The sequence below is a fragment of the Rhinichthys klamathensis genome, unplaced genomic scaffold (genome assembly GCF_029890125.1).
Source record: "Rhinichthys klamathensis goyatoka isolate OS25496 unplaced genomic scaffold, OSU_Roscu_1.1 h1tg000033l_1, whole genome shotgun sequence".
In the NCBI taxonomy this organism is placed as follows: Eukaryota; Metazoa; Chordata; class Actinopteri; order Cypriniformes; family Leuciscidae; genus Rhinichthys; species Rhinichthys klamathensis.
The window spans coordinates 1,661,357-1,686,714 of record NW_026606582.1 but is presented as its reverse complement, the minus strand read 5'-3'; the positions used below and the strand labels follow the sequence as shown (position 1 = coordinate 1,686,714).

The following is a 25,358-nucleotide window of genomic DNA, read 5'->3' as shown; positions in this document are numbered from 1 at the left end:
TTAGCAATATAGCGGGTGTATGATGTTTATTACGATGTTATGATGACCTATATGCCTTTCTCCACTGACGTTATGAGTTGTTCAAAGCGTTTCTGTTGATTGTTAGAAGGTAGACTGAGATGGTGAACGGGAACATGGTTCATGTAACATTAGCAACACATTATTATTTTTTTAACATAGTCAAGCAAAAGGCTAATCATATGAATTAGCGTTATGTGTCCGATGTTGTAAAGAGCGATATCATTGTGCAGCGTTTACCTCAGTTTATCTCTGAGTCTGAGCTGGTGTGAGTGAGTGGAGGCGGGGCTAATTAGCATATTCATAGATCCGCACATACTAAATAAGAGTTGCATTCAAGCTATTTTAAATCATGGAGGATTTTTTTTCACAGGAAAAAACATTTAAATATGTCATATTGGTGATCAAAGATGAGTTATAAGTGATACAATTATTGACTATAAAGGGGACTTTAAGTAAAACGTTGTTCAAGTGGTGCTTTTAAACATGAAATGTACAATGTGAACATCAGCAATCTGCTGGTAGGAAGATGACAATAGACTTGGGCAGGATATGCTCTTGTATCGTATGCCCCAAATTGGGCAGAAGGGTGGACTGATGCCATGTGTCACCAACAAACTTCAAAAGCATGTGAAGCAGACAGTCTGTCCCGGGGGATCAAATACCGCAGGGTTATAATATCTAGAGCACACTAAAGTGATAAAACAAATCACACAATAACGAGCAGTGAGCTGGAGCAAGACAACCTGAATCATCTTACATGAGTCAGCATTACTCATAAACTGCTGTATGAATTTAATATCGTAACCCCACTCACATCTAAGGGATAGCCTAAATAAAGTCTAAGTTACTCAACTAACGTTTGAGAACAAGAGTGTTAGCCAATCACCAGCTTCCATTGAGTTACTATGGTAGACGGTTATCAATCGCAGCACGCGACGTCACGTGTCTGAACTTCCTGTCCATGTAAATGTAGCTAAAATAAATTGATTAACTAATTAATTAAGGCTTAAGCCCTTCATACTTTTACCGTCACCATTCGACATATTTCGCCGTTTTTCCACTGGCGAACACAGCGCTTTAAGTTTCTGCGACTATACAAAGCTCATGAATATTTAATGAGGAAAGCGTTAAGTCAGTGTTTGATTGGTTGTTGCAGAATAACGCAAGAATAATCATCCGTGGGTTAGTCCAATCAATCAGAGTGACTGCAAATATACAAATGTACATTTGTTTTTGTAGTTAAAATGATTTAAATCCTACAACTAAGTAAAACATTCAATTATTTAAACTAAATTAAAACATACACGCTTAAAAAACAGATATGAAACATCACCCAAGGTGAAAAGTGGCCTTAACCTGGCCTTAAAAAAGACGTAAACCCAAGTTAAGTGCAGAAAGCTCAGTTAGAAAAGAAGCAAGATGCCTATCAGTTTAGGCTCATGGCCAGCTTTCATCCTTACTCATCTGATATTGTTCTTATATGGAATTATGCGCTTCATTGTCGTGTTTACTGTATATGGAGTTATGCTGTAAAAGTCTGTTGTTAGTCATCCAGGGAGAATTTATGCAGTCTCCTATTATTGTGATTAACCATAAAGACATTGTCTGATGGAGGGACACAATGGCTGAAGGGCACCTGTGTTGATTTGACCTCCATCATCATCATTGTGGAAATGATTCAGAGCTTCTGGGAAATGTGTGTGAGTCTCTCAGCACTTCTGCTTCTGAGTCTCAATGAAAGACGGAGGCCGTGAGTCAGTGTGTGATCTCACCGTCTGAAATATGACCACATGCGGCTCAAACGTTGCTTCAGAAGAGCCTGGGATGCTTGTTTTCTTGCATTTGATCATTATAGACCCCTAAATAGGATCTGGGTCTGAATCTCATTGGATTGGATGAACATATAAAGCATGTAACCACAGGTTAAATGGTTCAGTCATAAGGCACACATGTGCATATGTACAAATGAAAATAAGAAACACGTGTGGGTCATTCTTTTCTTACTACATATGTCTTTATACACTATACCATTCAAAAGTTTGGGCTCAGTAAGATTTTGTAAAAAAAAAAAAAAAAAAAAAATTTGTTCAAAAATACAGTTTAAAACAGTCATATTGTGAATTATTATTACAATTTAAAATAGCTGTTTTCTATGTGAATATATTGTAAAATGTAATGTATTCCTGTGACCATTACTCCAGTCTTCAGTGTCACATGATCTTTCAGAAATTATTCAGGATTATTGGATGAACATACATTTCATAAGAACAGAATTGATTTGAAACAGTAATCTTTTGTAACATTATAAATGTCTTTACTGGCAATTTTGATCAATTTAATCTTGTTGAATAAAATTATTAATATTTTTCAATTTAAAGAAAATAATAACCCAAACTTTTTAGTGTATATTGGATAAAATATTCTCACTTTTTTTTAAAGACCAGAATTATATTAATCTGTGTTTTGTGATCACAAAGAAGTGAACATCTATAGTTAAACAAAATTATATTAAATAATTTACACAATTTACATTTTAATTTATAAAAATGTTTTTAAAAAACATGTTAACTAAAATTAGGATAAATTTGAATGAATATGGTGTCCCTTCTTTTCATCTTCTTAGTCTTGTGTCTGTTTAAAAGCCAGATCTGCAATGACATCATCCTTTAGGAGGAAGTGACATCATTTTAGATGGCGCACACACATCAGTAAATATGGTAAATATCAGCAACACATTTGATGAATCGTGAGATGCTTTGGGGTATCAGTAGGCCTAATGTCAAAATGTAAAACATTCCTTTTTTTTTTTTTTGATAAAACTCAAAATATGGAATATCAAAATATCACATGTAGGCTAAGTGTCATGCAGGCTATCTTTAACAATAACTGACGTGAGCTCTTTATTTCAATCCTATTCCTTTTCTGGCCAGTTTGACCTGAGAAAGTCCACAACTGTTTATAAAAAATACCTTCTCAAAAAACACACAAGCATATTCAGTTTTAAAGGTTTTATTCTTATTTATGCAAGCTCTCATTCTTTAGGATCGAAACAGCGGAGTGTGTCGCGTGGAAACATGGAGGCAGTAAAAACATGGGATTGTTTTGAAGTAATCCATTGACGCTGATATTCCTGAAGAAATATTCGTTCTGTCACTCAGAGACTTGTCAATCCTGAAGTCTCAGGTCGGCGCTGGCAGCTTTAGGGTCTGGATTTAACATGCCGTGAGGTCCAGCAAACAAACACAGCTGACACATCATAAATATGCGCCGCGTTTATGCAGATGTCAGACAATAGCCCGTCAGTGACGGAGAAACATCCACATTTACTCTCGTAAAAACAAAAATGAACAGAGCAAACCTTGCAAGTTTCATTCATCTCCAAGGCCATCCATAAAAACATTTCCATGGGATATTTGCCCTTGATCAAACCTGGAACATTTACCCTTTGGTGAACGATTGAGAGCCATAAAAAAAAACAACCAGTGAGGAAATGTCATAGCTCAAATGTTCACAGTTTGATAAATTCCCCAAAGAGCAATAAAAACGGACACAAATGAGACACTTGTTGACATACAGAGCTCTAAAATCAACGTGGAGACTGCATCAGGTCAGTTGATTTTGTGGGAATTGATGAGAAATGTTTGAGTTCATGATGAGAATTATTGTTGGTTTAACTTAAAAAAATATTGGTTGCCCAAACATTTTGAGTTCATTGAAATTAAAAATTTTAGTTAATACAAAGAAGGATATTGGTTTAATCAACAGAAACTCAAAATAGTATGTTATCTGAACCACATTAATTACCTTAGTTGATTTGTGATTAAAAAATCATGAAAATATTTTTTTTACAGTGACTTTGGTGTCTGGCAAAAATGAGCGTAAGAGATCCCTGAATCCTTAGATGTGAAAATGGATCCTTTTTGCTTCAAAAACTGAAGCAAAAGTCTCAATTTTGTCTCAAAAGTCTCAATCTTCTAGGAGAAATAAAAAGTTTCTAAATATACCTTATTTGTGATCTTGTTTTCCAAGACAAAAATAGTAAACATATGTAATATATTTACAAAAAAACAAAGGAATTTATGCTAAAAAAGAGTGTTAGGGATGAATGTATTTCTCTCTTGTCTTTTAACACTGTGAAAATGAACATATTATTCCATCTTTCATCGGATGCTTTGTGAAGCATCAATCTAAGTGGCTCAATCTTCACAGGATGTTGAGGAAGAGAGGAAAAAAAAGATGAAAGAAAAACACAGACAAAATATCAGTGACAGACATCAATCCACACATGAAACTCCTGTAGAAAACTTGGAATAGGAAAGTGTGCAGGGTGAAAAATAAGAAGAACACGTAAATGCACAAATAAATACCAATGGATATAACACAGCATAGTGATAAAAAAAATAGTGTTTGTTTATTAAGAATTTTTTTTTTTTTTAAATAGCTTAAAATGAGGGACAAAACATTCGTCAGGGTTCTGATGTGTGTTATCTGTGTTTGTGTTACTATGAGTTGGTTATGCGCTGTTTTCTGTTTCTCTTGGTTTGTCTCCTTGGTTACTGATTGATTAGCTTACACCTGATGTTGATTTCTTTGATTAGTTTGGTCTATTTAAATGGGTGGTAAAATGCCCTTTTCTAGCCTGAGTAAACCCAGACAACTTCCGGCAAATTTAGATTAGCTCTGAAAGTTAGTCTGGCAAAGAGCTCATTCAAGCCCATTTCCAATCCGTCGAAATCGAGGCACCAATCAGAAACGTTTGGGCGGGCTTTACACAATGACGACAGCGCTGGGATTTTGAAGCAGATTTTGTAGCCTAGATTACAAAGATGGATGCCGCTGTAACTTTGCAGATGTCGTTTATGCTCAAACAGCAACATTACACACACTAACTAAAGTTAGAAAAGTGAAATCATAAGTAAGTCATACTGCTGCTGCACAAATAGCATACATCCATTACCCATAGCAGATCTATCCAGGTGGAGCTGGGGAAGGTGGGGGTTATAGACACAAACTCTGAAAGCACGCTGCAAACTCCTATAGCAGTGAATGGTAAAACCAGCCATTTCTTGAGCAGCAAGCTCATTGGCTGCAGATGTGACATGAACAATTCAGCTTGTGCCAAGTAGTTAAAGTGTGTATGTCAAGTTAAATTTGTAATAATGATTAACACAAAATGGTTAGGGGAAATACACGTTTGACAAGTTGATGTATTGTTTTGTATGATTTTCGATACCTAAAGGCAGAATTTAAGATGAAAAAGTTCGTTATTTTCAGAACTCACTTAAAACTGCTCCTCCCCCCCCAAACGAATCATAAGAGGGAGACGTCTCCCCAGGTCGCTGAGAAAGTGAGTTTGTGAGCTGTGTTGACATTTGTACGAGTGATAGAGCAAGAGAATTAGTGATTAGGACATTTATTTATTTATTTAGTTATTTAAGTTTGGTAGTTAGTTAGGTATACGCAGGCGTATTTTCACGATGGTGAATTACCAACGCATTCTCATCCTTTGGCGTCATATAGGTGACGCCATATGACATTTCGTCGAAATCTTACGCACATGGCATCCTTTAGCGTCAATATAACACGCACTGTTATGGGTAGGTTTAGGTCTGGGGTAGGGTACGGTTATGACGCCTTGGGTTCTGCGTCTCATATTGATGCTAAATGATGCCATGTGCGTAAGATTTCAACGAAATGTACAAAGCGTCACATGTATGACGCCAAAGGATGAGAACAGGCTGGAATTACCCCCAATTTCCACCAACTGCGGAACGGCTGCGGATCCGCTCCGGAACGGCGGCGGAGTCAATAGGTTTCCATTCAAGTCAATGTGTGTATTTTCACTGACTGCGGGACGGCTGCGTTCCGACTCCGTCCCAGCTCCGGCGACCGCAGCCCTCCGGAGCAGATACGCAAAGTTTCTATTTTTGCCGGATGCCGGAGAGCGCCGCAGGAAGTCGATAAACAAAGATAACAGAACAGAACACAGAAACAAAATAAAACATCCGGTAATTTTCAAAATAAAAATATACTTTTTCCTTTTCCAACAAGAACAATAGTTAACTTTATTTACACAGCCTACTACTTTCCCAATTCATTCAAAAAGGAACCCAAAATAAACATTTAGCATTTTATAAGTTGATTATATAATTATAAATATTGTACTAGAATCACAATAATCTCCACAAAAAAAAGGAGATCAGCAGGTCAGCACAGAGTTGTTTCCCCTGTACTCCTCTGGATGGAAACAAACTGTTGTTGGTTTTGTGGTTCTGTTTATAGAAACTAAATCTGTTATATCGCGAACAAACGTAAATTCGCGAGATATCGTATGTCCTCGTGACTTCAGCTGTCAGTCATGGCCGCAGCCGTTCCGCAACAAATCCGTATCTGGTAGGTATTGAAGGACGGCGGAGCACGGATTCGACACGCAGCGGAGCCGATCCGCAGCCGTTCTGCAGTTGGTGGAAATCCGGGGTCACTGCGTTTGTGCTGGGTGCAAAAACACCGTTAAAACCGGTCACAGAGTCCAATTTTCCCAAAAAACAGGTCTGTGTTCTGTGCCTGTGTCACCGGGTGATTAGGTGATTATTAAGAAAATGAGCGGCAGGTGTGGAGGGGGAGGAGCTAGAGCGGTGATTGGGGTACATGCTCCCAAAAGTTTAGTATAAAAAGGCCATTTGGAAGAGAGACAAACAAAGAGAGGACACAGGGAGAGAGGTACAGAAAGGCAGCGGAGGGAAGCCACGAAAGGAGAGAACTTGTGGTATGTTTATTCCTCACACAGTCTGGAGAACCCCAAGCCAGCGGCATGAAGGATCCCGGCGGAGATATGAGTGGAGGCTTAATTCACTGGGAGGTATTGTGGATTGCAGTGTCTAGTGTGGAAACAAGCACGTTTGAAGTCTCCAGTGTTTTGCTGATTGCACGAGTGTGGGAAATAAATTCTAAATTCTACTTCCACTCGTAGTCCCAGCTGTTACTGATCCTCTGATGTTCACAGTCTCTGTCGCCAGGAATGAAGAACCATTGAGCCGGTGAGCGAATGTGAAGCTGTGAGCTGTTACTGACCCTCTGATGTTCAGAGCTGGAGGAACCATTGAGCCCGTGAGCGAATGAGAAGCTATGAGCTGCTACTGACCCTCTGATGTCTAGAGCTGGAGGAACCATTGAGCCGGTGAGCGAATGTGAAGCTGTGAGCTGTTACTGACCCTCTGATGTTCAGAGCTGGAGGAACCATTGAGCCGATGAGCGAATGAGAAGCTTAGAGCCACTACTGATTCTCTGCTGTTCAGTCTCTGTCGCCAGGAATGAAGAATCACTGAGCCGGTGAGCGAATGTGAAGCTATGAGCTGTTACTGACCCTCTGATGTTCAGAGCTGGAGGAACCATTGAGCCCGTGAGCGAATGAGAAGCTATGAGCTGCTACTGACCCTCTGATGTCTAGAGCTGGAGGAACCATTGAGCCGGTGAGCGAATGAGAAGCTATGAGCTGCTACTGACCCTCTGATGTCTAGAGCTGGAGGAACCATTGAGCCGGTGAGCGAATGAGAAGCTATGAGCTGCTACTGACCCTCTGATGTCTAGAGCTGGAGGAACCATTGAGCCGGTGAACGAATGTGAAGCTGTGAGCTGCTACTGACCCTCTGATGTCTAGAGCTGGAGGAACCATTGAGCCGGTGAGCGAATGTGAAGCTGTGAGCTGCTACTGACCCTCTGATGTCTAGAGCTGGAGGAACCATTGAGCCGGTGAACGAATGTGAAGCTGTGAGCTGCTACTGACCCTCTGATGTCTAGAGCTGGAGGAACCATTGAGCCGGTGAACGAATGTGAAGCTGTGAGCTGCTACTGACCCTCTGATGTCTAGAGCTGGAGGAATCACTGAGCCGGTGAGCGAATGTGAAGCTGTGAGCTGCTACTGACCCTCTGATGTCTAGAGCTGGAGGAACCATTGAGCCCGTGAGCGAATGTGAAGCTGTGAGCTGCTACTGACCCTCTGATGTCTAGAGCTGGAGGAACCATTGAGCCGGTGAACGAATGTGAAGCTGTGAGCTGCTACTGACCCTCTGATGTCTAGAGCTGGAGGAACCATTGAGCCGGTGAACGAATGTGAAGCTATGAGCTGCTACTGACCCTCTGATCTCTAGAGCTGGAGGAACCATTGAGCCGGTGAACGAATGTGAAGCTATGAGCTGCTACTGACCCTCTGATGTCTAGAGCTGGAGGAACCATTGAGCCGGTGAACGAATGTGAAGCTGTGAGCTGCTACTGACCCTCTGATGTCTAGAGCTGGAGGAACCATTGAGCCGGTGAGCGAATGAGAAGCTATGAGCTGCTACTGATCCTCTGCTGTTCAGTCTCGATCGCCAGTAATGGAGAACCACGGAGCCAACTTTTAAAAAAGACTTTTCATAATCCAATAAAGAAATATTGTTTATTTCAACTGCCTGTCTGCCTCATGTGTTCCACGGTCTGCTCCTCGGGGCGGTGTTTCGGTTTGGGGGTGGGCACTCACCCCGACCTGTGACACCTGGGTCAACTTTGTTCGGACCAAACGCGCTGACTTCAGTGCTGCTTCGGTATCCAAGACTTCGGTCATTTGCAGCGCCCATTTCTTCCAGTTTTTGTTTCCACTGTTCGATCGCGCCCGCGCCCCTCTCTCACTCTCTCACTCTCACATTCCAGCATTGCAATCTTGACATCACAGCCTGTTCATTATAGCCAAGGAGCTTCAGAGCTAAGGCGGAGCTACAGCTAGGTGTCCCTAAATAACCTGCGTATCTAACTGTAGTTCCGCATTAATTCATTTGCATGCGAGTTTTATTTATTTTTATACCGTGTGTTCTCTGTGTATATTCATGCACCGAATGATTTCTGTTTGGCTCCTCATCTGTCTCACGCCTGGGAGGCTCAAAATTGTATGGCTGTGGGCCATCGTAGGTTTGAGGGGGATTTTGGATCTCCTTAGACTCAAAACTCTCCATACTTGAATATAACTTTTTCGGCACGTCTCCCTCTTCTGACGTCACAGCTCAGCTGTGTTTTAAAAATATGATCTTGACAGAAATGGCTATAAAGCTTACTGTAGGGCAATTACAGTAATCATTTTAATGATAATTACATTTTCACTCAGACATCTAACCCTTATTTAATATATCTAAAAAAAAATTCAACCTGACATACACACTTTAATGCTTTAAATATCATCAGCTGCGTTAAGGATCCATCAGCCCGCACCATCTAGAGTTTCATGACAGAACTAGGCATATATACATTACCCAGCTAACAAAAATATGATAGTGAAATATTAAAAAAATTCTAAGAAAATTTTGCTAATGTTCCCATCAAGTTATGAAAATGTTATTTCTGAATGTTCAAAACGTCCAGCTTTGTAAATATTAATGTTCATTCCAATTTTATCGGTTTGCAAAAAATGGGAACATTACTTTTGAATGTTATTGAAACATTCTGAAACAAGTAGTCACATTTAAAAAATCTTCAATGAAATAATGTATACCATTAACAATGTATAATCTTTTTATGCTAACACTTTGAGAATTATTTTAGATTATTAAAGATCAGACAACTTTGAAGTATCGTTCTACTGTTTGTTCATAACTTTGAGAGAACCTTGCCAGAACATTAGTCAAACTTCTGAGAACATTAGATGCGTTCACTCCATGTTGAAATTACCGTAATTACGAGATTTCAACTTGTAAAAAGCATTCACTTCTTCATAGAGCTCGTAATTACAGCTTGAAATGTTTGAGAGCTCCTTTTGCAGATTCATTTAGGTGATGATAGTGTTGCAAATTGCCATAGAAATGCATAATTCCCAGTCCGAGGACGTGAACAGCTCCGTTGTCATCTTGAAATTATGGTAATTACGACATGGCGTAAATGCAGCCATTCCTTAGCTGGGTAGACCAGTGCTTCTCAAACCTGTCCTGGGGAACATTTTGCAATTTGGCTCTTTAATATAAAAAAATAGGACTGAAATGCAAAATGAATGAGAATAAGAATGAAAATGAGAATAAGTTGATTAAATTACAGAGCAGAAATTCTAAAAATGGATAGTAATGAATGGCAGTGAGCAAGTATATCCAGTATGTTTATTATTGCAGACCTTTTGAAGCTCCGCCCCTTACCTGCTTGTTTAAGAGCTGCCAACTCTCACGCATTCAGTGTGAGACTCACGCAATTGACACTGTTCTTATGCTACTTTTGATATGAAACAAAGTCTCAGCTTTCTAATTCTGTCAATTTTATTACAAAACTCAAAAAGAAATGTGTGTGTCTTTAACTCAAATGTCTTTAATGTGACGTGACAGATCGCTGTAGGGCCTCAAGTGAACCCATCTGTCTTCCTCTTTACTAGTTACAGCACCAAATAAACAATGAACATCAGAAGTGCAATGAGGTTTAAAGTTCAGGGAAGAAGGAGGCAGGAACCGGAAAACGTTCAAGGAAACTTTAATATCAAAATAAACAAACAACAAAACGAAAGTAAAGCGGCAGCCCCTCAAGGACGACTGCATCTCCTCTTACACTGTCATCCCTCCTCCTTTTATCCTTCCGGATCTCCTTCCGTGAGACTCCAGACCAGTGTGGCGCGCAGGTTACACTCATTAGCACTCATGTCACCTGCCTCGCTCCTTTCCCACAGCTCTCGGCCCCGCACTGCTTGAAAGATACAGAACAGCTTACTGAAATGTATCATGTCTCATGTAATCGTTCAATGAGTGTTTCAACCGTGGCAAAACATAAATAAAACAGCTTCTGAAAAATGTGTCACGTAAAGCCATTCAATGACCATAGCATGTTAGTTAGCTAGAAAAATTAAATCTAGAGAGGATAATTTTTCTAAATATATGCACTAAATTACATATTTATTGTATTTTTACTCATATATCATACAAAAAATGTATAACGTTATTATAAAAATGCCATTATGTTAATTTTTCAAGAATGAGTTGTTCATTTTAATGTGTTTTCATATTTCTTGAGAAAAACTAACATGTAGACCCTACTGTACCTGATATTTAGCCAAATGAATCGATATTGAATCAAGATCAGAATTGAAACGCAAGCTTATGAATCAACCCCCCTCTTCAAACATTACAATGCTCATGAGAAATAAATCCACTTTACCAGCTAATTACTCTTCGACAGCAATGCCATAGAAATGTTACCGCAAAAAGATGGCTTTGCGCTTGTTTCTCTGGTGCTAAGTGCTAAGTAAATGTAATGATCTCATCTTTGCTAATTACTCTTCGACAGCATGGACTTTGAGATGGCCAAGAGACTTCCTATTCAGCCTGTGATGCTTCAAACCCCTTAACATTACGGCAGTTGATGGCAGTCCTCTGGGTTCAGGACAGGTTAATCATTGTACCCCACCTCTCCAGCTAAAGGTGGGGCAACACCAGGAACAGATACGGTTCTTTTTGATTCATTCTCCTAAGCTCCCTCTAATCCTTGGCTTCCCATGGCTGACCGCACACAACCCACACGTTGACTGGTCCTGAGGGATTTTTAGAACCTGGGGAACTAACTGCCGGGTCTTAGACATCGCCTTCTGCTGTTTCCCCAATCTACTAGAATAATTCCCAGAACCTTCGCCAGATATCTCCATGTGGAGATCTGCCTCTGTTCCCAAGACCCTGTCCACGGAAACCATGGCTGTTCCCAAGAAGGAGCCAGCTAAAACCAAGTCTCTAGCTCATCTTCCCGAGTTCCCCCGGAGTATGCGGACCTCTATGAAGTCTTGAGTAAGGACCGAGCTGCCTCACTGCCCCCTCATAGACCTTATGATTGCCCTATTTAACTGGTTCCTGGTGCCTGCCCACCTTGTGGAAGGCTCTACTCTCTCTCTGGTCCTGAAATATTAGCCATGGACAAATACCTCAAAGAATTTCTGGACAGCGGATTCATCCGTCCTTCCAAATCACCTGCAGGAGACGTTTTTTCTTTGTTAAAAAGAAGGATGGCAGCCCCCTCCGACCCTGCATAGACTACCGAGGTTTAAACCGTATTACCATTGAAGAACCGCTTCCCTCTTCCCCTCATGACCACTGCTTTTGAGATCCTGCAGGGTGCCACCATATTTACTAAACTGGACCTTCATAATGCATATCATCTAGTTAGAATCCGTGAGGGACACGAGTGCAAGACTGCATTCAACACTCTGATGGGCCACTACGAATACCAGGTAATGCCATTCAGCCTGGTTAACACCCCAGCCGCCTTCCAGGCCTTTATTAATGATGCTCTCAGAGAGATGCTGAATACATTTGTGTTTGTTTATCTGGATGACATACTCATATTCTCACGCAACTACCAGGAACATGTTCAGTATGTTCGGGAGGTTCTGGTCCAGCTGCTGAAACAAACTCTTTGTGAAGCTGGAAAAGAGTGAATTTCATGTTCCAGCAGTCTCATTTCTAGGCTTCCATGTGTCCGAGGGCAGCCTCCAGATGAATCCTGGCAAGATTCAGGCAGTCCTGGATTGGCCCCATCTAACTTCGGTGAAGCAGGTACAGCGCTTTCTAGGCTTTTCCAATTTTTATAGGAGATTCATTAGAAACTTCAGTTCTTCAGCCTCTCTCCGCACTGACTAAGAAGTCGCCAAACCATTTGTGTGGACCAGCAGAGCTAACCAAACCTTCAATAGATTGAAGTGACTCTTCACCTCTGCTCCAATCCTAACTCTCCCTGATCAAGAGATGCCCTTTGTGTTGAAGGTGGACGCCTCAGATGGGGGGGTAGGAGCCGTCCTACCACAGAGGAGTAGGAGTGATAAGCTTCACCCATGTGCATTTTTCTCTTGTCGGCTTACCTCAACTCAGAATATATATAGATATAGATAAATATAGATATTGGGAACAGGGAGCTGCTGGCCATTAAAATGGCATTGGAAGAGTGGAGGCATTGGCTGGCCAAACACCCTTTCCTCATATGGATGGACCACAGAAACCTCACTTACATCCGGGAGGTGAAGAAGTTGAATTCTCGACAAGTTCTGGTGGCCTAAACTGCACATAGACGTCCGGGCCTTCGTCGCTGCTTGCTCCGTTTGTGCCCAGAATAAGGAGCCTAGAACCCACCCTCAAGGCCTGCTGCACCCACTTCCTATTCCGAGGCGCCCTTGGTCCCACATTTCCTTGGACTTCATCACAGGCTTACCACAGTCTCAAGGAAATACGGTAATTCTGGTGGTGGTGGATAGATTTTTAAAGACTTGCCATCTCTTACCTTTGCCCAAGCTCCCCACAGCAAACCAAACAGCAGAACTGTTGATGAGGCATGTGTTCAGGATCCACAGTTTTCCGCAGGATATGGTTTCCGACCGGGGTCCACAGTTCACTTCCCGGTTCTGGAAGGCATTCGGCCGGCTCATCGGATCTTCCATCAGTCTGTCTTCGGGCTTCCACCTCCAGTCCAACGGCAAGACAGAGAGAGTAAATCAAGACATTGAAAGGACATTAAGATGCCTGGTTGCCGACAATCAATCCACATGGAGCTCTCGAATAATCTGGGCTGAATTTGCACATAACACCCTTTACCATTCCTCCCTAGACATGTATCCTTTTGAATGTCAGTATGGTTTCCCTCCCCCTCTGTTTCCCGGACAGGAGATAGAGGTTGACGTCCCTGCTGCTACTCAGCTGGTCCGCCTGTGCCGACGTTCCTGGCAAAGAGCACGTGTTGCTTTATTGAGAGCCACCCGACAACAGAGCAAGGCTAACCGACACCGGAGGGTGGGACCAACATTTCACTCAGGGGTGGAATCCTGCAAGCTGGCCCCATGATACATCGGTCCATTCAAGATCCTCCGAAAGATTAATCCAGTTTCCTATTGACTCCATCTGCCCAGGTCCATGAGGGTTCACCCCACTTTTCATGTTTCCCAGTTAAAACCTGTTGTTTGCTCTACTCTGACCCCAGTTAGGAAGCCTGCCCCAGTACCTCGCATCATTGATGGCCAGCCAGCTTACACAGTCCGCAGACTGCTTAATTCCCGCCAGGTCCGCGGGAGAACTCAATATCTGGTGGACTGGGAGGGCTATTGCCCGGAGGAGCGGACCTGGGTTCCTGCTCGAGACATCCTGGATCCGACTCTCGTCTCAGAGTTTCACCGGGCCTGAGGGAACTGCCAGAAGAACGTCAGGAGCCGTTCCTAGGGGAGGGGCTCCTGTAAAGATCTCATCTTTGGGTTGCTGTTCCCCTCCTGACCAGCAGGGGGTGCTCTCCTTGAGTCTTCTATGCCATGCTCCCTCCAGGCCTACAGATGGCACTTATACTCTGAGCCCTGATCTCTCCACTCCTGCAGATGGCGCCAACGTCCCTAACCTTATTCAGCACTCTACTCGTTAACTATCATACCCTTCACCTGTGTCTAGCCCTTTATAAGTTTGTTTGTTCCCTGCCTTTGTGTTCAGTCTTGAGCCTATATTTTCTGTGCTCCAATGCTCTGTGATCAGTTATCAAGTTAAATTTGTTTTTTATTACACCTTTTGACCCTTCTGTCTATTTTGCTGCTCTTCTGCTTTTGGGTTCAACTGTTGGGGAGTTAGCTCAGTGGTAAACACCTTGCACTTGAGCACTGCAGACGCGGGTTCGATCCCCACCTAAGGCAGCCACGTTATAGTAAAGGTCTTTTTCAGAATAAAAGTTCAACCAGAAAATGGACTGTAATCGAAAAATTATGTTTAAAAGTGTTCAAGGCTTTGAAGAAAACAAAATATATCTGCGGTGGATAATTATGCACATGTAGTGTGTAAATATTGGTGTGAGACAGTGTTGGCATGTTGTGTTTGTGTTTTTAGGAAGTGAAGGTGTCATTTGTCCATATCAAGTCTGTTGCCAAGGACCCTAGGCCATGGATAACAGCGCTCCCGCACAACCCTTCATATCTAATGACTATAAAACATGACTCATATGAGTGCAGCATAGCACCTGGTGTGCTCCTGTTCACACAAACACACACACCTTTTTACCACAAAACCAAAATGACATATGTATTTATGTATTTGTGCGCCGCACGGAAGAACCATGAATCAAAAGATCAGGTGGACAGTAATAGTCATGTTCACGCACCATCAAAGAGCAGGAAAATTCCTCATGTATAAGGTAACCGGCTTAGGTCAACACATCATTGTTCACGGCAACACAAGCTGCGGAGAAGCGACGGGCAAAAATAACTTGTTTACATCACAGTGGCATTTAATAAAATCATGTTTTCTGAAAACAGACAACCATGCAAAATATATCATTAGGCTCACTGAGGCAGTGTGTCTCATTTTCTATTAATGCATTTGATTATAATGACTTGTTCTGTTTGCAGAGGACGCCGTGAAAACACACTGCACACTTTTAAGGGTTGAGTGTGTGTGTGTGTGTGTGTGTGTGTGTGTGTGTGTGTGTGTGTGTGTGTGTGTGTGTGTGTGTGTGTGTGTGTGTGTGTGTGTGTGTGTGTGTGTGTGTGTGTGTGTGTGTGTGTGCGGTTTTAGAGGTGAATGAGATAATCAAAAGTGGGGTGGAAATAATGAATGTGTGTTTGTGTCGCCAACTAAAGTCACAACATGCTAAAAAAATAATTTTAGTATGTATTGCAGACTGACTGAGCAGCACTGAATTATAAATGAAATAATTTCCCATTTACTTTATTTATGAATGAATGAGTTATTTCCAAAGAACACTGTTTAGTTGTAATCTGTTTAGAAACCAGAAAGTGAATTGAAATAAAGCACTGAACATAATTAATACTCAAAATGGTATGTATTTTTAATATTGTTTACTTATTCTAATATTCACTCAATTAACCTGTGGGTTTTAATGTTTGAGTCTTGCTAGAATAGCTCACCCAAAAATTATTATTAATTTAATTATTTTTTCTCCTGGCTATGACACAAAATTTCATCTCAGCACTTTTGATGAGTGGCTATGCTATTCTGAATATCAACATTTGTGAGATTTAGTCAGCCGTGACATTTCTGAGGTTTATTTTGTGTCTCTGGAAAATAGTGATCTATGACATTTTCTTATGTCGAATATCAAAGTTTTTTTGTGTGTCGATTTTTGTTAATGAGGGATTTATGTTTTGGGGTAAAAGTTAAGTTTAATGTTGAATTAAACAGATAAAATTAGACCCTTGGGGTAAGATGAGCCACCCAGAAGGCCCCAAGTGGCATGTTGTTACTGGTGTTGTTATTTTTAAATTGAATAATTATTGTAATTAACGGGGTTATTGTTTAATATCTCCATGAATTAGATGGACTTTCAGACATATTTACTTTCATTAAAACCCACAGGTAAATTGAGTGAAATCATTAAATGTGCATATAGTGTTGCTATATATTAAATTTTTTAAATATTCGTATGCCTGTATAAGTCACAGTGTAATTTTACATTTCAGATAAATCTTTTTTGCTTTGTCTGACATCGTTTATTCAATTATTCAACTAAATTGTCAAAATTCCATTTTAATAATAGTTGATTTAGTATTTTACATTAATTATATTATATTTCATAAAAAAAATATATAAATATTAATAAGAATTATATCAAAAGTCATTTGTACCAGTAGTGGGGTGAGATGGCCTCTTTGAATAATTTTACATTTTGTTCTATAACAACTAAATTATCAAATTATATGTATTTCCCTTAATATCACATTGGCTGGTACATCATCATCCGGCACATGCTAAACATATATCTAAATATGTTACAATTTAAAAGTAAAACCACATTGTTCTTAAGGGGGGCATCTTCCCCTAACTTTATATCACAGAACAATTGAGTTTGATTTCAAGACAGTTCTAAATCAGGATTTGCCATTGTAATGACTGGGCAGGTTTGAGGAAAAGACTGAAATGTGCAATGGTATTTACTGAACAATTATTTAGTTGATTCGGTTAACATGACTCTGCGTCCGAATATGCCTATTTCCATACTATAGGTGAAAAACAGCATGTGAGCCAAATAGTATCAATTAATACATAATAAAATATCAAATTAGTAGGGAGAAGTACCCGGATTACCTTCAGTGAGATTCTGAGGTGCTAATCCACTGGATACTTTTCTATCCCATGAGGCCACAGGAGAGTTATGACTGACGCCGCAGGTCACATGACTGTGACAACATGGCGGATGTACCTCTGAATTTCATTCACTGATTCGATTCACGACTCGATCCGTTCGCAGTAGATCACTGAAGGTTATCCGTGAATAATATAACGTTCCGACCTTTGGTCTGTTTCACACACAAAGTTATCAAATGGCTTCAGAAGACTTATAGCGCAGCAATCATGTGGACAAGATTAACTAAACGTTTGTTGTGATTGTGGATCCTTTTTGAAGCTTGAAAGCTTATTTATAGTAATTGCATGCGAAATATCTTCAGAAAGTCATTCATAGGGGTTTGGAAAGACATGAGGTGATGATGACAGAGTGTGCAGTTTTTGGGTAGGGTTCTGGTTAGACCTTTTGTTGCATGCGGGAGGTAATTATAACCCATTATAACCCATTAAAAAGTTTACATTGAATTTATTACTGCAGAGACAGATTTCCCGAATTAATACACTAACAAAGCATATTTTAACTACAACCACCATATAGCCTGACACTCTTCACACCCAAACACCACGCTTTAGAATAAACCCCATAACCTTCATTGTTAAGTCATAACAAAAATAATTTCATTAAAATTAATGATTAACAGATGATATTTAATACACATAACCAAAATATACCATGCATTACTAAGTAATACATTTAATTTAATTTAATTACTTTGCCCTTGAAAAGTAAAGTATGGGATTTTAATTCATTTTTCTGTAATTTAATTAGCTACTTCTGAATTGCATTAAATCCTGACTAGAAAAATTCTATATAAAACAATAGTGGATTTAACATCCAAATTTAACGTGTAATGTTAAAATGTTTTTAATGTAACCTTCTCTATTTAAATACTTTTAAATACTATTTTTTTATGTCTATTCTTGCATTGTTCAACTGGTTGAGCTTAATAATATAAATATAGTTAGTTATAATATAAATTGTTAGCATGTTAAATCACTGGTTTTGTGTTGCTGGTAGTGAAACTAATCCTTTACATTACCAGCCACTGATTCATCCTCTCTGTCTACACACACTTTGAAACTGACCAATAAGGGTCATCGATGGGCTGTGAAACGTGTCGGCCAATAGGAACCCCGAGGGGCGGGGCTGAACTCTCTCAACGCTGTCAAAGAATTTCCTCATGGATTTGCGGTCTTTGAGTTGTCATGTTATGAGTTGTGGTGGGAATGTTTAATTTGGATATTGTGATCGACAGTGCGGTGATGTATGAACGACTTTCGTTTTAAACTTATTTAATACGTCTTTGTTGACATCACTGCCTTCAGCACATCCCTGTGAGATCATCGCAACTTCATTTCTATGAACTTATTTCTCAGTTATGATGAATAATACGCAAACAGTTGATTTTCCCTGACCGGGGCTCATTGACAAGAATATGCTTTTGGTTTGACACTGATTCGTTTTGATAAAAGTACACTTGTGGATTCTTCAGGGAGAGACACGGGTTTTATTCCAGCATGTCCCGGAGGAAACAGGCTAAGCCACAGTATGTGCTCATCGGTGAGTTATAGCACTTTCTGAACTTGCATGCTGATGGAATTTGATCAAAGCGCGCAAATTTAGGTTTGAAAAAGTAAGGAAATAAGTACAACACTTTTAATGTTTCGCACGCATAACTCGTTTCCCAGGATTCAGTCTACAACTGTTAGTCATTGTGTACCTGTAATAGCCTATATGATCTGTAGTATCAACTAATCACTGCATGAAGTGATGTTAAATCACAGTGTCATTTCAACTTAGAAGACAAGCAAATTATGTTTTCATTGTATAGTTTTAATTTGATATGTTGGTGATGGCTCTCTTTACAAATGTTCAAACCAAAAAACGTATGATGACAAATATTAAAATCTTATTTTTAAAATCATTTTAGTCAATATTTAGTTGTGTCCCACATTTTGCACTCAATCCTGTTACTGCATGATTTTCAACCTATTTCAAATTTGACATTCCATTAAAAAAATGTTTTAAACATTTTGGACATTACATGGCGTGAAAATACCAAGTAAAATTTCGAACTAAATTTCTAAATTCGTACACAATTTGTAACTTGAGTGACTCTGTCAAACCACTGAATGGGATAGTTTAATTTAGGCCGGTCAATGCACTGAATGCATTCATTTTATTTTATTTTGATGTTTATTTAATGTTTATTGCTAGAAAATAATAACTGTTGACAAAAAAACCCTATTGTTGTACCCTATTAATAGAAGGTTCATGCTGTAAAAAAATTAGTGACAGCAGATGAAATGAAATTAAATAAGCATTAAAAACAAACCCTACTAATTTTATAAACATGCTTTTCTGATATTAACTTTTCAAAGTGTTTGCTGGACCTTGTCTGTCTTTCATTTCCAATGCTGAAACACACACACACACACACACACACACACACACACACACACACACACACACACACACACACACACACTATAGGCCAGTTTTGTTACAACTCTTCCCACCGCTGCAATGTGTTATATTGCTGGCTGTTGCAGAAATGTATGAGGTCATCATGAATGTAATGGATCAAAATTTACTTTTTCATTAAATATGCAAGTTTTATCATTAAAATGTAAAACAAAACCTGTGAAGATATCCTTGATATGCACTTGAAACAAAGGTGTTCTATTTAATGAATGTCAGTCTGGAAATTCCAATGAAATACAGTGTATTTAGGAGATATTTACAAGATGCTCAAAATGCCATGAAGTTATTCTGAAATTTGTGCAGATTTTGCTACATGATCATTTTTTTAAATTACTACTTGATAACTATGAAGTTATTCGAATTTAATTTTGAGACAATATCATGTATTGTTATGGCTGTTGAGAAGAAAGCTACTGTGTTGTCTATTGCTAAGCTTTAAGTTTGCATTGAGTTGCATTACATTGAATCTAAAATGCTCTAATATACACATTTATATCTTTTTCTTCTTGAAATACAGATTATATGATGGAGAATGACCCCACTCCAACCCACGGTGTCCATATGTGTCAACAATGCTGTGCTGAATTTTCCAGTATAACAGACCTCTATCAACATCAGAAAGACTGTTCAAAGGACCAGTTAGTTCTAATAGTAAGTGGAAACGAAAGCCTAGATTCTCCACCTTCTGGCCTCACAATCAATTCATCATTCTTCAACACTGAGGAGCATTTGAATGGAGTGACAAGTAATGACAGTACGGAGGAACATTGTGACTTTTCTAATGGTAGAGCATCAGTGGATGTTGACGAATCCTTACACATATATGAAAACTGCAATCATGACATTGCCAAAAAGTCTAATTTACATCATGATAATGAAAACTATGCTGATGGCTTTAGCTCAGCTGTCCTACCTCAAGAGAGTACCTTACTTGAGTTATGTAAATTGTCAGCCATTAATAGCAATGTCTTCATTGAGAACCTTGAAAACACCAAAGTTGCTGTTGCTCAGTTCTCACAGGAAACTAGTTTGAATCCAAAGACAAGTTGCAGGAACTCTAGCAACACCAAATTGGCCTCCTCTAGTTTGATTGAGCAGCTGTTATCACTGCAGCAACAGCAGATGCAGCAATTCAAACTAATTGAAGATATTCGACACCAAATAATGCTATTAGTAACCCAAAATTCTGATAAACCTTTGGCAACAAACACCCACAGTGGTCTGTTTCAAACCAGTTCACTGAGAAAACTCAGCTCACACCTCACACAACAACTCACAACAGCTGCTGGGCTAGTGGAAAACCTAACTGCTAATGCTAAACAGTCTAAACATGTTATTTCACAAAACAACCAAGATGGTTTAAGGGATGAAAAAGGAACCTCCCAAATGACTGAAAAAAATAGAGACGACCCTTTGCCATCAAAGGTTGGTAGTGATCGGTGTAGTAATCCATCTTTGCCAGGAAACACAGTCAGTGATAAAGTTGATGGCTCAGCTAATTTAAAAACAACTTCACCATCTCCTGCTTCATTTACAGATGGGATTCTAAACAAACTCGAATTGGCCCATAAACAAAACAGCTTTAATATGTTTGAAAACTCCTTGCCTAGGATTGGGGCAATTGTAGAGGACCTGAATGCTTTAACTGCCCTAGCCCAACATAGGAAAGTCAAACCTCTCAATGTGAGTTTATGTGAACACAAGAGGCCATCCGAAGATTGTATATTCAAGCACAAATGCAGGTTCTGTGCCAAAGTATTTGGAAGTGATAGTGCTTTGCAAATACACCTGCGGTCTCACACTGGAGAGCGACCCTACAAATGTAACATATGTGGGAATCGATTTTCCACCCGTGGAAATCTCAAAGTCCATTTCCAACGTCACAAGGAGAAGTATCCTAACATACTAATGAATCCTTATCCGGTTCCAGAGCATTTAGATAATGTCCCAACCAGCACAGGTATTCCTTATGGCATGTCTCTGCCTCCTGAGAAGCCTGCTCTTAACTGGTTGGATAGTAAACCTTTAGTGGGTAACTCTCTTGGCTTTGTGCTTCCATCATCTTTGCCAAGTCTTCCACCCATCATTAAAAAAGAGGAGGAAGGGGTATCAATAACCAAACCTCATAGTCCTGTTGTCAGTGAGGTGTGTGAGAGAAGTAACAGGCATCAAGAGGGATTTAGCAGTAGCCCTCCTCTAACTTCAAATGAGAAACTTCAAGAGGTTACACAACCCTTGAGTATCGCTACCTTACTAAGCTCCTCAGGGGAAGGTTTAAGAGATGACATTGCTATTAATACCTTGGTCAGTACAAGATTAATAACTGAGCTAAAATCAGAGCAGCTAGAAACCAAATTTCTTTTTGGAAGTCTTCCAAATCCCTCCGGAGCATCTGAGACTTCAAAGCTGGAGCAGTTGGTGGAGAACATTGACAAGAAGTCTACTGACCCTAATGAGTGTGGAATCTGCCACCGGGTTCTTAGCTGTCAAAGTGCCCTTAAAATGCATTACCGCACCCATACTGGAGAAAGGCCATTCAAATGCAGGGTGTGTGGACGGGCTTTTACAACTAAGGGCAATCTCAAGACACACTATAGCATTCATCGTTCCATGCCAACTCTTAGAAAACAGCATTCTTGCCCCATATGCCAAGAAAAGTTTACAAATGCAATGGTTTTACAGCAGCATATCCACATGCATATGGGTGGTCACATCCCTAACGTCCCACTGCACGATAGTGAAGAACCAATGGACCAGGACACTGACTCTGTAGATGGTAGGACCTTGGAAGTGGATACCTTTCCCAATGAGAACATAGAAATTATGGAAGGTGTATCTGATTCAAAATACCAAGACTCTTTACCAGAAAGTCTAAGTTCTTCAACTGCTTCTTCTGTGTTTGCCAGAGCCACTGGGTCAGAAGGTCAGATTACAGTTTCAAATGTGGAGAATTTGTCAAACATCAATAAGTTGACTATGGGGAATGGATCAGTGGATAGAGACTGTTTAACCCAGAGATCATCTTCACTAAACAGGGATCATGAGAGTTTAAGGAGGAGGATTTTGGCCATCACTGAGACAAACCCCTCCTGGAACCCATCCTGCCCCAATGGCCGTGCTTATGAAATGCAAGGATACACGACAACTGACAGAAACCTGAAATCTGCTGAATCAAACAACTCAAGCCTACAGCCTAGTCCCACAGTGTCTAGTTTACTTGACGGAACATCTGGAGATGTACCAAACGATAGCTTGACCATGATTTTACCCTTCAATGACCGGGTATCCCTAAAAAGCAATGTTTGTGATATTTGCAACAAGACGTTTGCCTGTCAAAGTGCTTTGGACATTCATTATCGAAGTCACACCAAAGAGCGCCCATTCATCTGCACTGCGTGCAACAGAGGGTTCTCAACCAAAGGTAACCTTAAACAGCACATGCTTACCCACCAGATGCGAGACTTACCTTCACAGCTGTTTGAGCCAGCAAATCAGATCCTGATTTTTCCTCCAAACCAGTTTTTACCCTCCATGGAACCAATCATTCCGTCAAAAAGAATTGAACACAATTGGCTCATTAAAAAAGATCCTAAAGATTCACCCGCAGGTGTAGTTAGCTCAACAGCTTCCACATTACCTCTACTCTCCACACCAACATTAACAGCAACACCACCTCGACGAACTGCTAAACAGCACTTCTGCCACACTTGTGGGAAGACCTTCTCTTCTTCAAGTGCACTGCAGATTCATGAAAGAACCCACACTGGTGAGAAACCCTTTGCCTGCAACATATGTGGACGTGCATTTACCACTAAAGGAAATTTGAAGGTACACCATTCCAAGGTTGTTAAAGGTGTTCCATCACTGATTGCCAGTTTGTATTTTGTTGCTGTGTATGGAATCAGTTGTATTATCCCAGATACCTTATGACCAACTATCTACTTGCCATTTCCATCCTGTTTTCCATCTAGGTTCATATGGGAACACACATGTGGAGCAGTTCTCCAGCCAGACGAGGTCGCAGGCTTGATGGTCCACTCCTTAGGTCCAATTCTGAGCGATTTCAAGACACTCCTCCAAAAGATGTTGTGGATAAAGTATGTAACGGGGATTCCATAGGTCTCTGGGGCCAGTATACCTCTCTCACTGGTTCTTTGGGTATGAGGACCAATGAAATGCCTGTAATTCAAAATGGTGCCATACCTCACCTGTCGACTTCTGCTGGGCATCTGGAAAACTTAGAAAAATTACAACTCAACAGAGCTTTACCTTGGCTTGAGAGATTGAGCGAAAATGGTGCAACTTTTCATTTCCGGCAATTGGTTGAAGATAATAAAACAACAGTGACTGATTGAATTTCGTCTTTTAGGATGCAAACCCATAATTTAAATGTGATGCAATTTCATAGGTGTGCTGTTTCATTCAGGTTTTTTTGTACAAGTGTACCCTATGTAGTGACATTATTAAAGATTCTGCTGTTGGTTAATGTTGCCTAGTTTGGGTAGATCTTCACAACTGAAGTAGTGTTGATTGTATTGTATTAATTAATTTGATGCTATTTTGTTGTTTTGCTGAGGAAGATATGCAGCTATGATCTATTATTTTATAGCATTTAAGTTTTTTTAATAATTGAAGGTATTCACGCTGCACATTTGCTAAACACTTGGTTGTAATATATAGGTTTTGTAATGAGGTAAATTTGTATTTAATGGAGAAATGAATCTATTTCTTTATCCAAAACTATTTATCAATCAGTGTTTCACATTAATATAATTTGAGCTTGAATTGTGTGTTCTTTTTATACTTACAGTATTTGCATTGTTAATGTAAACAACACTAAACATACTAAAACTATTTTTTATTTTTGTATTGTTTTAAAACATACTCTGTACATTTAAATTGTTACATTGGAGGAACTGTTATGTATGACGTTAGTTCATGTTGTGGCATCATGTCTTGAATGTTATGGCAACTGCAAATTCTCAAAGCCATTTTTCCATTTTAACTGTCATTTGGCTTAAACAAAGCACAATCATTTCACTTCCCATTTGATTAATAAAAGGAGTGTGCTTTTGAAATTACTCATTATAAGTTGTCCCATATGAGTGTGTATACCTCCAAGCACCTGTCTCCTCTTCCAGTGATTTACTTTTAACAAAGAAATGATTCTTTCCCTACTTCCACACACAAGCAGAATTCATGCCCTTTCTCTACTGATAAAAATCTAGGTCACCTTGTCCTCTGCATTTACATTTCAATAAACTTACCAATAATAACACATTGTGTTAATACGCAATGATCTTTGCCAATGGAAGATGATACTTCTTCAACCAAATAGAATAATAGAGGCCATTCATGCAGCAGGTACGACTCATCAGCTCTACCTCATGTCTGTACACCACACAGACAGATGGTGAGCAATGGTTTAGCGTTTCTTCTGTGTATGTCCGTTTGATATCTGATAAAATGCTTTATCTGAACATGTTGTGGTTGTTTTTACTGTGGTGGTTGTCATATGGTAAAATGTTATGAAATGGCTACTGACTGTTATAATTGTGTTTTCCATAGCTGCTCCCACTGAGTCCCAACTAAGATTTCTTGCTCATTTTAGTCAAGTCAAGTCACCTTCATTTATATATAGCGCTTTTAACAATAGTTAAAGTGACAGAGTTGTTTTGGCTTTACAGCAGCTCTAGAATAAAGTTATTGTCCAGCTGAAGTTAGTTTTGATCGATTCACTTCCATTGCAAAGATCATTAGTTATTAATTAA

General features: G+C 39.8%; 1 protein-coding gene across 1 annotated transcript; it reads left to right on the top strand.

Moving 5' to 3' along the window:
• The first annotated feature begins 18,256 nt into the window (after positions 1 to 18,256).
• sall1b (spalt-like transcription factor 1b) lies at positions 18,257 to 24,668 on the top strand. The gene is made up of 3 exons (XM_056245732.1): positions 18,257 to 18,663; positions 20,105 to 23,415; positions 23,559 to 24,668. The coding sequence occupies exons 1-3, from the start codon at positions 18,621 to 18,623 to the stop codon at positions 23,940 to 23,942; spliced, it is 3,738 nt and encodes a 1,245-aa protein (XP_056101707.1). The 5' UTR covers positions 18,257 to 18,620; the 3' UTR covers positions 23,943 to 24,668.
• Positions 24,669 to 25,358: the final 690 nt, after the last annotated feature.